We start from the raw sequence: 16,376 nt of genomic DNA, 5'->3' as shown, positions 1-16,376 counted from the left end.
CCTCCTCATTGAGTCCCTACCGGAATTGATACCGTTGGGCTGCCTCATTCCATTCAATATCAGCCACAGACCATTGGAAGTGAGTCGTGTAGGAGGCGAAACTTCCAGAGGGCAGCCTCTGTAGAGTAGATGTGATGTGGGTCATGAAATATAGTCACAAAGGCTTGCAGGAAGGCCTCCAAGTCAGAGAGCACTGGATTGTTCTGCTCCAATGGGGGAGGCCCAATCAAGCACTTTTCTGGTGAGCAGGCTGACTACTAGCCCCACCTTAGTCCTGTGTGTGGGGTACGTTCAGGGGTGGAGCAGGAACAGCAGCCTGCATTGGTTCAGGAACGCTTGAAATTTCCTCCGATACCCCTCGAAGCATTTGGGCAGTGACACTGCAGGAGCTGGTGCAGGTGATGGTATAATGATGAGCTCTGTTCTGGCATGTAGTATTGCTGCTTCTCTCTATGAGCATGGTCGGTGCTCTCATAAGGTCTGTGCTTCGGCAGTGAGCTGCGCCACCTGGGTCTACGATCAGGTTAACTGCTCATGTTGTGTCTGTGCTTCGAGTGCACCCAGGATAGCTTGGGTCTGTAGTGCCAGGCATTCTGCCTGCAAACAGATGACTTGGTCTTGCAGGTTCTGGGCCCTAGAGGAGCCACTGGTCATATAGGACAGCCCGCCCATTCCATCATCTGTGGAGGGCTTGGATACGTTTGGGAGGGGCCAGGGTCGGTCTGAGCAAGCAGTCAGGACTGGGCCATGGGCAGCTTGTGTACAGATGTGATGGGTTCAGTCACAGAGACCACCTTGGGACTGTCACCTGACATGCTGAGATTACCTCTGAGCCCATTTTCCCTGCCAGCTTGGGACTCCAGAACCCTGCCTTGTTGAGCCAGACATGCTAGCCTGCTGCAACACAGACCCAGGTCTGGTCCACATTCCCAAAGCTGCAGACTTTAACCAAAAATTGCTCAGCAGGTTACCTATCTCCAGCACCCAGACACCCAGTTCCCGATGGGATCCAAATCCCAAATAAATCTGTTTTACTCTGTATAAAGCTTATACAGGGTAAATTTATAAATAATCTGCCCTCTATAACACTGATAGAGAGATATGCACAGCTGTTTGCTCCCCCAGGTATTAATCACTTACTCTGGGTTTACTAATAAACAAGTGATTTTATTAAGTATAAAAAGTAGGATTTAAGTGGTTTCAAGTAATAACAGACAGAACAAAAAGAAAAGGAGTACTTGTGGCACCTTAGAGACTAACAAATTTATTAGAGCATAAGCTTTCGTGAGCTACAGCTCACTTCATCGGATGCATTTCCAGACAGAACAAAGTAAGTTATCAATAAAAATAAAACAAAACACGCAATTCTTAGCCTAATACATTAAGAAACTGAATACAGGTAAATCTCACCCTCAGAGAGGTTCCAATAAGCTTCTTTAACAGACTGGACTCTTCCTAGTCTGGGCCCAATCCTTCCGCCTGGTGCAGACCTTGTTAGTTCCAGCTCAGGATTAGGGGATTTCCCATTACTGGCAGCCCCCATTGTTCTGTTCCACCCCCTTTTATAGCTTTGGCACAAGGCAGGGATCTTTTGTCTCTCTGGGTTTCAACCCCTCCTGCTAAATGGAAAAGCATCAGGTTTCAGATGGATTCCAGTTCAGGTGACATGATCACATCACTGTAAGACCTCATTCTCCATTCTTTCAGGGGTGGCCTGCACGTACCCAGGAAGCTTTGCAAGTAAACAGAGCTATTCACAACCAGTTGTTCCAATTAATGGGAGCCATCAAGATTCCAAGCCACCATTAATGGCCCACACTTTGCATAGTTACAATAGGACTTCAGAGTAATACTTATATTTCTAGCTTCAGATACAAGAATGACACATTCATACACATAGGATGAACACACTCAGTAGATTATAAGCTTTGTAATGATACCTTACAAGAGACCTTTTGCATAAAGCATATTCCAGTTACATTATATTTACACTCATAAGCATATTTCCAAAAAAAAATATGGAATGCAACATCACAACAGGGGTCAGCTGTTAAGTTGCAGTAAGGAGATGAGTAGTGGGGTCAGGAGCCAGCTGGGTCAAAATGCCAGGAAGTCAGGGTCAGGCCCCAAGTTGCAGGAGGCAGATGAATAGCAGAGTCAGGATTAAGCCAGGTCAGAAAGTCGGGGTCAGGTGCTAGGCTAGCAAGCAAATAGCAAAGTCAGGGACAAAGCAGGGTCAGAAGTAGGAGTCTAGGGCCTACAGCAAGCAGGGTCTGGAGCAGAAGCAGTCTGTGTGGTTGCTTAGACAGCTCTCCATGATGGTTTCCTGGTTTAAATACTAGCATCAGCCAATGCTTGGGCTGTGAGGGGCCCCCACTCAGGCCCTGCTGTGCATTACTTCCTGCGGAGCCTAGTTTCATAGGGTCCTCCAGCAGAAACCCAGTTGAAGCTTCCAGTGGTGCAGAAGCATCAGCAGCCCAGAACCACATAGTCCTATATTCTAATCACACAGATTCTCACACCTGTCCCCAGCCCCAGCTCCACCACCCCATGGCCATCCTCTATCTATCCCTCCCCCAGTTCTCCAGCTAAAGCTGTTGTGACTTTCCTGTGGAAGGAGCTGGGGGATGCAACTGGGCTGCAATTCAGCAAACATGAGCACCCTACCCCTGGTTGGGGCAGCCGGAGCTCAGTGCTATTCCTGGCTGCAGTGTGGAGGAAGATGGGTGGTTAATGCCCCATGCAGAATAGGGGTGGGGTTAGCTCACTTTTCTGTTGCATGTCACAGACTCCACGAGAGCCACCAACACCCATTTAAAAATCCAGGGTTTGTTATATCCCACACTCTGCCTCTCCCAAGCTCTGCTCACATGAGATGCTGCTCCCATGGTATTGGTATCCGATATTGGTTCTGTCATGTCATGCTCAGTTGGGGCTCCCGGTGGCAGGGCTGGCATTAGGCCTTGCAGGGCTCTGCACAGGCCCCAGGATCTTGCAGTGACGGCAGGATCTCAGCTGTTCTTTAAAAACATGTGTCCAGCCCTTCTGGTTCACTACTTTGGGTCAGCCACCAGAAAGTAGTGTCTTGTCATTTTCCAGCCACTCCTAATGTAACATAGAACTTCCTGAAGTTGCCTGTCTGTTGAGGTTGCTTTGTGTAGCTGGAGTAGTCTCTCTTTTCTGACACTGGTCTGTATGCATCCACAACATCTCCCTGTCTCAAGGGATTTATTATAAAGACTTTTAACACTCAAGTGTCTGCTTAAAGTTTCTAAGCTAGTTTCAGGTTTGTCAGCTCTTGGTTTTGCTGTCTCACCAGCTCAGACAGTGTTGCCCTCTGTAAGCTGTGACTACGGTTAAAGCTCTCTTCAACTGTGGCTGCTATGAAAGATTTTTATCTGTTAACCCAATAGCTTCTGATATTTTCATGTTTTGCATTCCCAGAATCACAGTTTTCAGCCAATGTATGCAGAGTTCTTACAAACCATTGAACATTTCCCCCTGGTCCTTGAATTCTTTGGTGGAAACATGCAGTTTAATAAACCACATTACTCTGAGGTATATACAGTGTAAGCAGAGTTTGAATGAGCTCTCCCCTGACATCTAGTGGTGAGCTGTAGAAAAGGACTTCAGGAGCCGATCTTGTTTGCATGGACACACCCTCGCTGCCTAGATGCTCAGCATGATGGGATTGCTTGCCCAGATGATCATAGAATATCAGGGTTGGAAGAGACCTCAAGAGATCATCTAGTCCAACCCCCTGCTCAAAGCAGGACCAACCCCAACTAAATCATCCTAGCCAGGGCTTTGTCAAGCTGGGCCTTAAAAACCTCTAAGGATGGAGTTTCCACCACCTCCCCAGGTAACCCATTCCAGTGTTTCACCACCCTGCTAGTGAAATAGTGTTTCCTAATATCCAACCTAGACCTTCCCCACTGCAACTTGAGACCATTGCTCCTCGTTCTGTCATCTGCCACCACTGAAAACCGCCGAGTTCCATCCTCTTTGGAACCCCCCTTCAGGTAGTTGAAGGCTGCTATCAAATCCCCCCTCACTCTTCTCTTCTGCAGACTAAACAACCCCAGTTCCCTCAGCCTCTCCTTGTAAGTCATGTGCCCCAGCCTCTTAATCATTTTTGTTGCCCTCTGCTGGACTCTCTCCAATTTATCCACATCCCTTTTGTAGTGGGGGGACCAAAACTGGATGCAATACTCCAGGTGTGGCCTCACCAGTGCTGAATAGAGGGGAATAATCACTTCCCTCGATCTGCTGGCAATGCTCCTACTAATACAGCCCAATATGCCGTTAGCCTTCTTGGCAACAAGGGCACACTGCTGACTCATATCCAGGTTCTCATCCACTGTAATCCCCAGGCTATGCAGAATTGCTGCTTAGCCAGTCGGTCCCCAGCCTGTAGCAGTGCATGGGATTCTTCCTTCCTAAATGCAGGACTCTGTACTTGTCCTTGTTGAACCTCATCAGATTTCTTTTGGCCCAATCCTCCAATTTGTCTAGGTCACTCTGGACCCTATCCCTACCCTCGAGCTTATCTACCTCTCTTCCCAGCTTAGTGTCACCTGCGAACTTGCTGAGGCTGCAATTCATCCCATCCTCCAGATCATTAATGAAGATATTGAACAAAACCGGTCCCAGGACCGACCACTTGACATTCAGCCTTGACAAAGCCAGTTGTTTGGCCCCATTGCTTCCCTTGGGAGGCTGTTCCAGAACTTCACTCCTCTAGGGTAGCCACTAACGCAATCTCAGAATTCCAGACATTTTGATACTTCCAGGAAGGGCATGGGCCTGCCCTCGCTGATGTGACTCCACCCCTGCTGACATGACCTTGGACACATTGGGCTTCTGAGGTCATGCCACCCGGGGGATGCCCTTTTGAAGAATGCACCTCTCTACCCCCACTGTTGTGACCTTACGTGTGAGGAGCAGCATGCTCTTCAAAAGGGCCATCCTGTTCCCTCCTGATACTGGACAAAACCATGCCCAGTTTTTTCTGAGTATCAGATGGGGACAAATGCTAGAAAAGCAGGACTGTCCAATTTAATACCTAGTGCAGACCCCACTCTCTGCTCATTCTGGCTTTGGGTAACAATGTTGATGATTGGGATATTGGTGTTGGCGTCTGTCTTAGTGGCCCCCTGTGGGACACAGGGCAGGGTGTCTACACTTGGGGCAGTTCGAAGGTTTCCTCTCCACCCATGGGGAATGATGGGAGATTCGATTTTAAGAAAATTGGAGGATAAGGTTTAGCTTTGCATAGTCAGAAGTCACTGATCGAGCCCAGACCTCATCAATCCCTGCCTCCATCATTGTGACTGTGTGTCTGTGGCACTGCTGTGCCATGGGTGTTGGGCCGGCTGCCCCACTGCCCCCTCTTTGGTTTCTCGCAGTGCACTAGCTTAGGTGCCAGGCCGCGGGCCTCTGCCTCTCCGGGGGTGGGATCCTGTGAGTCTCCCTGCCACGGACTCATAGGTCATGCCCACTCTTGGCCCCGGGGGGAACCTCCTTCAGTATGACAGCCCTTCTTTGGGATCCACTCTCTCTCTCAGGGATTAAGCCCCTCCACCTCCTGGAACTGCACCTCTCTGAGCCTTAGCACACCTGTCTCTCATCGTGGGCCCCCTCAGGGAGTCCACTCGCTCTAGACCCCCGGGGCCTCCACTCCCAGAGGGAATAGTGCAACCTTGTTCTCTAGACCAGAGCAACTCTCAGCCAGCGTAAAACAGGAGGGTTTATTGAGCGTCTGAACACAGCATAGGAAACTATCAGGGCCCTCTGGTCTGGCCTCCCTCAGCACAGCACATCCAAGTCTCCCCTGCATTCAGGTGGGCTCTGCCTACTCTCTCTCTCCAGTCCCAAGACCCCCTGATTCCCAGCTGGGCATCTGATATCACCTCTCCCAAATCCCGCCTCTCTCCATTGTCTTCTATCCTGGTAAACAGGGTTGTCCGCATTATCATCCCACTGGCCAGAACCGGCTGTGACTCCTGATCTGGGCCTCCTGGTCACCAGGTCATCAGTCACTGGGGTATCCATTCTCCAGGCCATTGGCCATGGTCCAAAGTTCTGTTCCTGATCCTCTGTAACAACAAACTCCCTCTCCCTTGTTAACCAGTAACACCCATGGAAACTGAGTCCCACCCCCTCTGTATGCAAACCATTGGAAAAAACAAGGAAACAAGGATCTTGGGGATAATGGTAGCATGACAAATGGGAATGAGGATATAGAGGTAGATATTACCATATCTGAGGTAGAAGCAAAACTGAAACAGCTTAATGGGACTAAATCGGGGGGTCCAGATAATCTTCATCCAAGAATATTAAAGGAATTGGCACCTGAAATTGCAAGCCCATTAGCAAGAATTTTTAATGAATCTGTAAACTCAGGAGTAGTACCGAATGATTGGAGAATTGCTAATATAGTTCCTATTTTTAAGAAAGGAAAAAAAAGTGATCCAGGTAACTACAGGCCAGTTAGTTTGACATCTGTAGTATGCAAGGTCCTGGAAAAAATTTTGAAGGAGAAATTAGTTAAGGACATTGAAGTCAATGGTAAATGGGACAAAATACAACATGGTTTTACAAAAGGTAGATCGTGCCAAACCAACCTAATCTCCTTTTTTGAAAAGGTAACAGATTTTTTAGATAAAGGAAATGCAGTGGATCTAATTTACCTAGATTTCAGTAAGGCATTTGATACCATGCCACATGGGGAATTATTAGTTAAATTAGAGATGGGGATCAATATGAACATCAAAGGGTGGATAAGGAATTGGTTAAAGGGGAGACTGCAACGGGTCCTACTGAAAGGCGAACCGTCAGGTTGCAGGGAGGTTACCAGTGGAGTTCCTCAGGGATCGGTTTTGGGAGCAATCTTATTTAATCTTTTTATTACTGACCTTGGCACAAAAAGTGGGAGTGTGCTAATAAAGTTTGCAGATGATACAAAGCTGGGAGGTATTGCCAATTCAGAGAAGGATCGGGATATTATACAGGAGGATCTGGATGACCTTGTAAACTGGAGTAATAGTAATAGGATGAAATTTAATAGTGAGAAGTGTAAGGTTATGCATTTAGGGATTAATAACAAGAATTTTAGTTATAAGTTGGGGACGCATCAATTAGAAGTAACAGAAGAGGAGAAGGACCTTGGAGTATTGGTTGATCATAGGATGACTATGAGCTGCCAATGTGATATGGCTGTGAAAAAAGCTAATGCGGTTTTGGGATGCATCAGGAGAGGCATTTCCAGTAGGGATAAGGAGGTTTTAGTACCGTTATACAAGGCACTGGTGAGACCTCACCTAGAACACTGTGTGCAGTTCTGGTCTCCCATGTTTAAAAAGGATGAATTCAAACTGGAGCAGGTACAGAGAAGGGCTACTAGGATGATCCGAGGAATGGAAAACTTGTCTTATGAAAGAAGACTTAAGGAGCTTGGCTTGTTTAGCCTAACTAAAAGAAGGTTGAGGGGAGATATGATTGCTCTCTATAAATATATCAGAGGGATAAATACAGGAGAGGGAGAGGAATTATTTCAGCTCAGCACCAATGTGGACACAAGAACAAATGGGTATAAACTGGCCACCAGGAAGTTTAGACTTGAAATCAGACGAAGGTTTTTAACCATCAGAGGAGTGAAGTTTTGGAATAACCTTCCAAGGGAAGCAGTGGGGGCAAAAGATCTATCTGGTTTTAAGATTCTACTTGATAAGTTTATGGAGGAGATGGTATGATGGGATAATGGGATTTTGGTAAGTAATTGATCTTTAAATATTCAGGGTAAATAGGCCAAATCCCCTGAGATGGGATATTAGATGGATGGGATCTGAGTTACCCAGGAAAGAATGTTCTGTAGTATCTGGCTGGTGAATCTTGCCCATATGCTCAGGGTTTAGCTGATTGCCATATTTGGGGTTGGGAAGGAATTTTCCTCCAGGGCAGATTGGAGAGGCCCTGGAGGTTTTTCGCCTTCCTCTGTAGCATGGGGCATGGTTGACTTGAGGGAGGCTTCTCTGCTCCTTGAAGTCTTTAAACCATGATTTAAGGACTTCAATAGCTCAGACATGGGTGACTTTTCATAGGAGTGGGTGGGTGAGATTCTGTGGCCTGCGCTGTGCAGGAGGTCGGACTAGATGATCAGAATGGTCCCTTCTGACCTTAGTATCTATGAATCTATGAATCTATGAAAAATGAAGTTAAACCCCCCACTTTGTCACATCTCTCCCCCCCTTTGATTCTGAACTGAGCAGGGTCACTTAGCCAGTGACCTGGGGTACTTCAGGGCCACCGCCCCATGATAAAGTATCGGCTATAACATTGGCACTCCCCCTCACATGGACCACCTCCATGTCATAACCCTTGAGGAACAGGCTCCATCTCAGCAGCTTGGCATTAGCCCGTTTCATTTGGTGCAGCCACTTCAGGAGCGAATGGTCAGTATACACAGTGAAGCGCGACCCAAATAGATACGGCTGCAGGTTTTCAAGGGCCCACACCATGGCCAGGCGTTCCTTCTCTATGGCCGCATAGTGCTGCTCCTGGGCCAGCAGCTTCTTGCTCAGGTACACAATGGGGTGTCTCTCCCCCTTAGTATCAGTTTGCATCAGCTCCGCACCCAACCCCGTGTCTGAGGCATCAGTGAACACCTGGAAGGGTTTGTTAAAATCCGGGTTTACCAGCACCAGGCTTTGAATAAGTGCCCCCTTCAGCACACAGAGGGCCTTCTGGCACTCCTCGGGCCAGACCATCTTGTCTGACTTTCCCTTCCTACAGAACACTGTGAGGGGATCTGCCAGGGAGCTAAAGTGGGGCACAAACCTCCGGTAGTACTCTGTCATCCCAATGAAAGCCTGGAACTGCTTCTGAGTCTGGGGAGCGGGCCAGTCCTTGATTGCCACCAGTTGGGCCGGCTCCAGCTTCAGGTGGCCGCTCCTCACCTTGTGGCCCAGGTATGACACCTCTGCCATCCCCACCTTGCACTTTCCAGCTTTTATGGTTAGTCCTGCATCCTGGAGGTGGCCCAGCACCATCCTCACCTGGGACACATGTTCTTCCCAGGTCTGGCTAAAGGCACAGATATCGTCAATATACGCTAGAGCAAAGTCCTCCATCCCCCTTAGTAACTGGTCCACCAGGTGCTGGAAGGTGGCAGGTGTCCCCTTGAGGCCAAAAGGCAGGACCAGGAACTCAAAGAGCCCTGTTGAGGTGGTGAAGGCAGACTTAACCCTGGATTCTGGGTCCAAAGGCACTTGCCAATAGCCTTTGGTGAGTCCCATGGTAGTGAGGTATTGGGCACCCCCCAATTTGTCTGGGATCTCATCGGTCCTAGGCATGGGGTAGGCATCGGTCATGGTGATGGCATTGAGCTTCCGATAGTCCACACAGAACCGGATTGACCAGTCCTTCTTGGGGACCAGCACCACAGGATAGGCCCAGGGGCTGGAGGATGGCTGGATCACCCCTAAAGCCAACATGTCTCCAACCTCTCTCCAGGTCCTGGGCTATTTTCCCAATGATCCTGAATGGGGAACACCTGATGGAAGGGTTGTGAGCTCAGCCCAGTTGGAGAACAGCTGCCGGTATGAATGCAGGACCTCTCTGATCTCTGCCTGCTGGGCAGGGGTTAGCTGATCTGAGAGGGGAATTGATTCCAGTTAGGGGTCAGCCCCAGCTTCAGGAAGGAGTCCCACCAGGGGATCCTCTCCCTTCTCCTCCCACTTCCCACACACAGCCAACACCAACTTCTCCCTGTCCCAGTATGGCTTCATCATGTTGACATGGTGCACCCAGTGGCTGTGTGCCTGGCTGGACAGTTCCACTACATATTTCACCTCATTTACCTGTCTGATGACCTTGAAGGGGCCGTCCCAGGCAGCTTGCAGCTTCTTCTTCCTCACGGGGATGAGAAGCATCCCCTGGTCCCTGGTAGCGTAGAAGCAGGCTCGTGCTGAGCAGTTGTACCAGACCTTCTGCTTCCTCTGTGCCCTGGCTAGGTTTCCCCTGGCCAAGCCCAGGAGCTCCATGAGCTTTTCCCGGAAGGTCAGTACATACTCCATCGGGGGAGGCCTTCCCCTCCCACTCGTCCCTCATCAAGTCGAGGGGTCCCCTCACTCTCCTCCTATACAACAACTTGAAAGGGGAAAACCCTGTGGATTCCTGGGGCACTTCCCTGTATGCAAACAGCAGGTGGGGTAAATACTTGTCCCAGTCCTGTGGGTACTGGTCCATAAAGGTTTTCAGCATCATCTTTAGGATCCCATTGAACCTCTCCACCAGCCCACTGGACTGAGGGTGGTACGCCGAGGCCCAGGTGTGTCAGACCCCACAGTTTTCCCACAAGCACTGGAGCAGGGTTGACATGAAATTAGACCCCTGGTCTGTAAGGACCTCCTTGGGGAACCCAACACTGCTGAAAATGGTCAGCAGCGCGTCTGCCACGGTGTCTGCCTCGATGGAGGGCAAGGCCAATGCCTAGGGGTATTGCATAGTGAAATCTACCACCACCAGAATGTATTTCTTCCCCAACCAAGTCGCCCTGCTGAGGGGCCCCACTATGTCCATAGCCACCTTCTGGAAAGGCTCCTCTATGATGGGCAGAGGTCTCAGAGCTGCTTTACACTTATCCCAGGCCTTTCCCACCCTCTGGCAGGAGTCACCGGACCTGCAATACTGTTGGACGGCATCAAAGACCCTGGGCCAGTAAAAGTTCTGCAGCAGCCTCTGCCTGGTGCGCCTGATGCCCTGAAAGGGGGATATCATGGGACAATTACAACAGTCTGTGGCGGTACCTCTGGGGAACCACCAACTGCCTCTTGGCTTTCCAAGGTTCAGTTTGCCCCGAACCAGCCCATTCCCGGTACAGGAATCCCTTCTCCCATAGGAATCTCTCCCAGCGGTCCTCCCCCTGGGATCCTGCACCACTGTGGCCAGCAAGGGCCATCAGCTTCTCTAAGAAGGGATCCTCCTGCAGCTCTATCTGGAATTCAGCTGCGGGGTTTGAGGATACAGCCCTGGTTGGCGGTGACTCAGTTTCCCCACCTTGGGATGGAGGCTCTGGCCCAGCCCTGTCAAGCCCTACCCTCGATGCTTTGGTCCCCCCTTTGGGAGGTCCTGCATCCCTCGCTGGCTCTGGCTTCGGGTAAGGACCAGGGTGCTCTGAGTGCCATCCGGTCAATTCTCCAAGTCATTACCCATTAGCACCTCGGTAGGCAGGTGATCGTGCACCCCAACCTCTTTGGGTCTCTCCTTAGCCCCCCATTTCAGGTGTATCCTTGCTACAGGCACCTTGACGGGGGGCCTGAACACTCCCCTCAGGGTCATAAAATTATCCTATTTCTATGCATGTATCATTTTGGTATCTGAAGTTAGGAATATTGACTATGCATCTATTACAAATGTCAGGTTTCAGAGTAGCAGCCGTGTTAGTCTGTATTCGCAAAAAGAAAAGGAGTACTTGTGGCACCTTAGAGACTAACAAATTTATTAGAGCATAAGCTTTCGTGAGCAACAGCTCACTTCATCCGATGAAGTGAGCTGTAGCTCACGAAAGCTTATGCTCTAATAAATTTGTTAGTCTCTACGGTGCTACAAGTACCCCTTTTCTTATTACAAATGTGTAATACAAATGTGCCCACTAGGCAGAAGGCACTCAGTCTAGATGTCTCGCTGGAAAGAGCCATTAGGGAAAACAATAGGTCTTAGAAGATGCTAATCACCCACTGAGAAGTCTTCCTGGGGATGCTGCAAACAGTCTCTGAGTTATGGCTGCAGGGTCATGTGACCAAATCACCTGGTACTGGACCCCCTGATAATACTAGTATTTTTCCACTAATCAGGGATGGGAACTATACTGGGAGATAAAGGATTCCCGCCATATGCAAAAACTATTTAAGACAGGGGAGTGACATCATCGTGGCTGGTTCTTCATTGACTCTCTGCCCAAGAAAGAGGACAGCTGGAAACACCTGACAAAAAGATTGGACAAGGAGAGAAGGACTGAGCCCAGGCTAGAAGGTTGTCTAGCCTGTGAATGGAATATCTGAAGTTTCAAGCTGCATGCAAGTCTCTGCAATCTGCCTAAAATATCATTTAGGGTTAGAATTTGCTGTGTTTCAGAGTAGCAGCCGTGTTAGTCTGTATTCGCAAAAAGAAAAGGAGTACTTGTGGCACCTTAGAGACTAACAAATTTATTAGAGCATAAGATTTCGTGAGCTACAGGCGGTAGCTCACGAAAGCTTATGCTCTAATAAATTTGTTAGTCTCTAAGGTGCCACAAGTACTCCTTTTCAATTTGCTGTGTGTAACCAATTTCTTTAGTATATTAAGCTTAGATTGCATTTTGTTTTATTTTCTGGGTAATCTGCTTTGATCTGTTTGCTATCGCTTATAATCACTTAAAATCTATCTTTGGTAGCTAATAAACTTATGTTTGTTTTGTCTAAAAACCAATGTGTGGAATTCATAACTGGAGGCAAAAAGCTATTGCATATCTTCCTCCACATTGAGGGAGGGGGTGAATTTCATTAGCTTACACTGTACAATTCTCTGTGCAGTGCAAGACAGCATAATTTTGGGTATACTCTCTGTAGCGGGGTGGTTACCCCACTCCTGGGATAAAAGGAGTGAGAGCAGCTGAGGGAGGCTGGCTGAGTAGCGGGCCACAGATGTGGCCAGCTCAATCATGGCACAGCTGGCCCTGATAAGAAGGCTGTGAGTAGGACTACAGCCTTGGAGTGAGAAGGAGCTAGCTGCCTGGGAGAGATAGGGTATCTTCGACAGAGCAGTGCTGGGGAAGGGGCAGGCTGAACGGGGGAGCTCAGGCCTGGCTACCTCCTAGGCTGAGGCCTGGTAGGAAGGCCTAAGGAGGGAAATAGACTTCTAGGATGGAGGATGGCACAACTGATCAAGAGAGCTTTTAACCAGGAATTCAGGGGAGATGGTTGGGAGATGTCCAGGTAATCTCCATGCCAGTTATTCTCTTTGAGAGGGAAGAAAACGAAGTAAGAAAGGATACAGCCGTGGGTAGGAGAATGGACATAAGGCAGAAGGGCAGTGTACATACCAGTCTAATAGGTAATATTGGCGGTAGAATGTCTGTGCCCAATTGGGTAAAGAATGTGTGTGAAGCCAAACGGCAAAAATTAAGATGTTTGTACACTAATGCGAGGAGCCTAGGTAATAAAATGGAGGAACTAGAGATACAGGTGCAGGAAGTGAAACCAGATATTATAGGGATAACAGAAACATGGTGGAATAGCAGTCGTGACTGGAGTACTGGTATTGAAGAGTATGTGCTGTTTAGGAAAGACAGAAATAAAGGCAAAGGTGGTGAGAAAGAAAGAAAGAAAGCTACTAGAGCCTCCCCTGGGATAGTGCTTGGGATGTGCTATAGACTGCTGGGATTCAATTTGGATATGGATAGAGACCTCTTTACTTTTTTTAAAGAAGTAAATACTAATGGGAATTGTGTGATCATGGGAGACTTTAACTTCCCAGATATAGACTGGAGGACAATTGCTAGTAATAATAATAGGGCTCAGATTTTCCTGGATGCGATAGCTGATGGATTCCTTTACAAAGTAGTTGCTGAACCGACAAGAGAGGATGCCATTTTAGATTTGGTTTTGGTGAGCAGTGAGGACCTCATAGAAGAAATGGTTGTAGGGGACAATCTTGGCTCAAGTGATCATGAGCTAATTCAGTTCAAACTAAATGGAAGGATAAACAAAAATAGATCTGTGACTAGGATTTTTGATTTCAAAAAGGCTAACTTTAAAAAATTAAGGAAATTAGTTAGAGAAGTGGATTGGATTGAAAAACTTGTGGATCTAAAGGTGGAGGAGGCCCGGTATTACTTCAAGTCAAAGTTGCAGAAGCTATCAGAAGCCTGCATCCCAAGAAAGGGGAAAAGATTCATAGACAGGAGTTGTAGACCAAGCTGGATGAGCAAGCACCTTAGAGAGGTGATTAAGAAAAAGCAGAAAGCTACAAGGAGTGGAAGATGGGAGGGATTAGCAAGGAAAGCTACCTTACTGAGATCAGAACATGTAGGGATAAAGTGAGAAAGGCCAAAAGCCATGTAGAGTTGGACCTTGCAAAGGGAATTAAAAGCAATAGTAAAAGGTTCTATAGCCATATAAATAAGAAGAAAACAAAGAAAGAAGAAGTGGGACCGCTTAACACTGAGGATGGAGTGGAGGTTAAGGATAATCTAGGCATGGCCCGATATCTAAACAAATACTTTGCCTCAGTCTTTAACGAGGCTAATGAGGAGTTTAGGGATAATGGTAGGGCGACAAATGGGAATGAGGATATGGAGGTTGTACCTATTGGGTTCCAGGAAGTGGGTGGGCAAGAGCCTCAGGACCAGGGTGGAATAGAGGCTGGCCCACTGGGGCTCCTCACCCTCTAAAGGTGGCAGGAGGTCCCGCCACTTTGTGTTGGGGCAGGACGCGAGGGTGAGGAAGTTAGAGTGTGGAGCACAAGCGTGTATAGGTGTTTCCTTTGTGCGGTCTGGAAATGAACCAGCTGCAAGTCATGCAGCCGGCTCACGGAGAAGGGGTGGGGGGACCGGTTAGGTCCAAGGGGCAGGAACCTGATGAAAAGGTCCGGAGGGTAGCGGGTGCGTGGGGCGTGCCCTCGCACAGGACCTGGTCGAGGTAAACCCGAGCAGCGGGTGGCAGAGGGGCCCTCACCTCCTGAGCAAGCATCAGGGGATCCAGCCAGTCTCCCCAGTCGTAATCCAGGAGGTCTCCGACTCTGGTGACTTCTGCCAGAACCAACCTCTGGTGCACCGAGGGGGACTCCGCCACCTGCACACAGAGCTGGGGATTGTGTAGCAGGGGCTCCACGAGGAGATCTGCCCCCTTGGTGGCCGCCACGGACCTGGTCACCGAGAACAGTTTCCAGGTCCAGAGGAGGTCCTGGTAGAAGACCGGCAGCCCGGAGAGGTCTCGCAGGAGACCTCTCGGATGGAGATAAAGGAGCTGTCAGTCATAGCGGAGTCCTCGGAGGCAGCACAGGAAGACATGCGCCAGTATGCTGCACGCTGGACTACCTGCACCATAAAGGAGCCTCTGCAGGGCCTGAAGGCGGAAGACACGGACCTGAGTGTGGAGACACTTCAGGCCCTTCCCTCCCTCCTCCAGGGGTAGATGGAGGACCCCTGCAGAGACCCAGTGCAGTCCTGGCCAAAAGAACTCCAGAATCGCCATCTGGAGGTCAGCCAGGAAGCCTGGGGCCGGGACCAGGGTGTTGAGCCGGTACCAGAGCATGGACAGGACTAGTTGATTGAGTACCAGCGCCCTCCCTCAAAGGGAGAAGCACCTGAGTAGTCCTGTCCAGCTCCGGAGCCACTCTGTCACCTTGTCCTGCAAACCGTGCAAGTTCTCCAGCGGAGAGGGATGCATAGCAGAAAGGTAAACGCCGAGATAGAGCAGTGGACCTGTGCTCCACCGGATGGCCTGAAGCATGGGTGGGAGGGAGCTCGCCTGCCACCTGTCCGCGACCACCAGGCCAGAGCTCTTGACCCAGTTGACCTGGGCAGAGGAGGCTGCCGAGTACATGGTCTGGCAAGCCTCCACCTGCGCCAAGTCACCTGGGTCCTGGACCACGAGGAGCACATCGTCGGCGTACGCCGACAGGACCAGCCGCAGCTCCAGCTCTCGAAGCACCAACCCTGTCAATCTCCTGCGGAGGAGACAGAGGAAGGGCTCGATTGCCAGAGTGTACAGCTGGCCCGAGAGGGGCACCCCTACCGTACTCCTCGCCCGAAGTGGACCGGCTCGATCAGGGTCCAGTGGAGCCTGACCAGACACTCTGTGGAAACATACAGCACCTGGAGAAAACCCACAAACTGGGATCCGAAAGCTAATGCTCACAGAGTGCCCAGGAGATACCCATAGTCCACCCTGTCGAATGCTTTCTCCTGATCCAGGGACAGGAGGGCGAATGACAGACCATCCCTACACCCAGGCTCCAAGAGATCCCGGACCAGATACAGGTTATTAAAGATGGTATGGCCCGGGATGGTGTAAGTCTGGTCTGGGTGGATCACGTCCTCCAGCACGGACTCCAGCTGCAGCGAGATGGCCTTCGCTATAATTTTGTAGTCTGTGCCGAGGAGCGAGATGGGACGCCAATTCCATAAATCGCGGAGGTCTCCCGTCTTCAGCAATAAGGCAAGCAAGAAAGAGGGAGGACCCCACTCTGCAAAGACTTGGCCCAGACGGTGACTAAGTCTGGGCCGAGGACGTCCCAGAACATGCGGTAGAATTCCACAGTCAGCCCGTCCATGCCCAGAGATTTGTTGGTGGGCATACGAAGGAGGGCTTCCGAGAACTTGGCCAGAGAGAGAG

At 49.6% G+C, this 16,376-nt stretch overlaps 1 protein-coding gene across 1 annotated transcript in view; it reads left to right on the top strand.

Annotated features, from left to right (window-relative positions):
• The window catches only part of LOC119845963 (macrophage mannose receptor 1-like), a 29,378-nt gene extending 17,191 nt beyond the window's left edge, over nucleotides 1-12,187 (top strand). Inside the window, exon 7 of the mRNA XM_043506806.1 lies at nucleotides 11,856-12,187. Within this exon, the coding sequence (XP_043362741.1) occupies nucleotides 11,856-11,924 (69 nt within the window). The 3' untranslated portion in view covers nucleotides 11,925-12,187. The remainder of the gene's footprint in view (nucleotides 1-11,855) is intronic.
• The last annotated feature ends 4,189 nt before the right edge of the window (nucleotides 12,188-16,376 follow it).

Source organism: Dermochelys coriacea, chromosome 20 (assembly GCF_009764565.3).
Source record: "Dermochelys coriacea isolate rDerCor1 chromosome 20, rDerCor1.pri.v4, whole genome shotgun sequence".
Taxonomy (NCBI): Eukaryota; Metazoa; Chordata; order Testudines; family Dermochelyidae; genus Dermochelys; species Dermochelys coriacea.
This window is presented reverse-complemented; position numbering and strand designations above follow the sequence as displayed.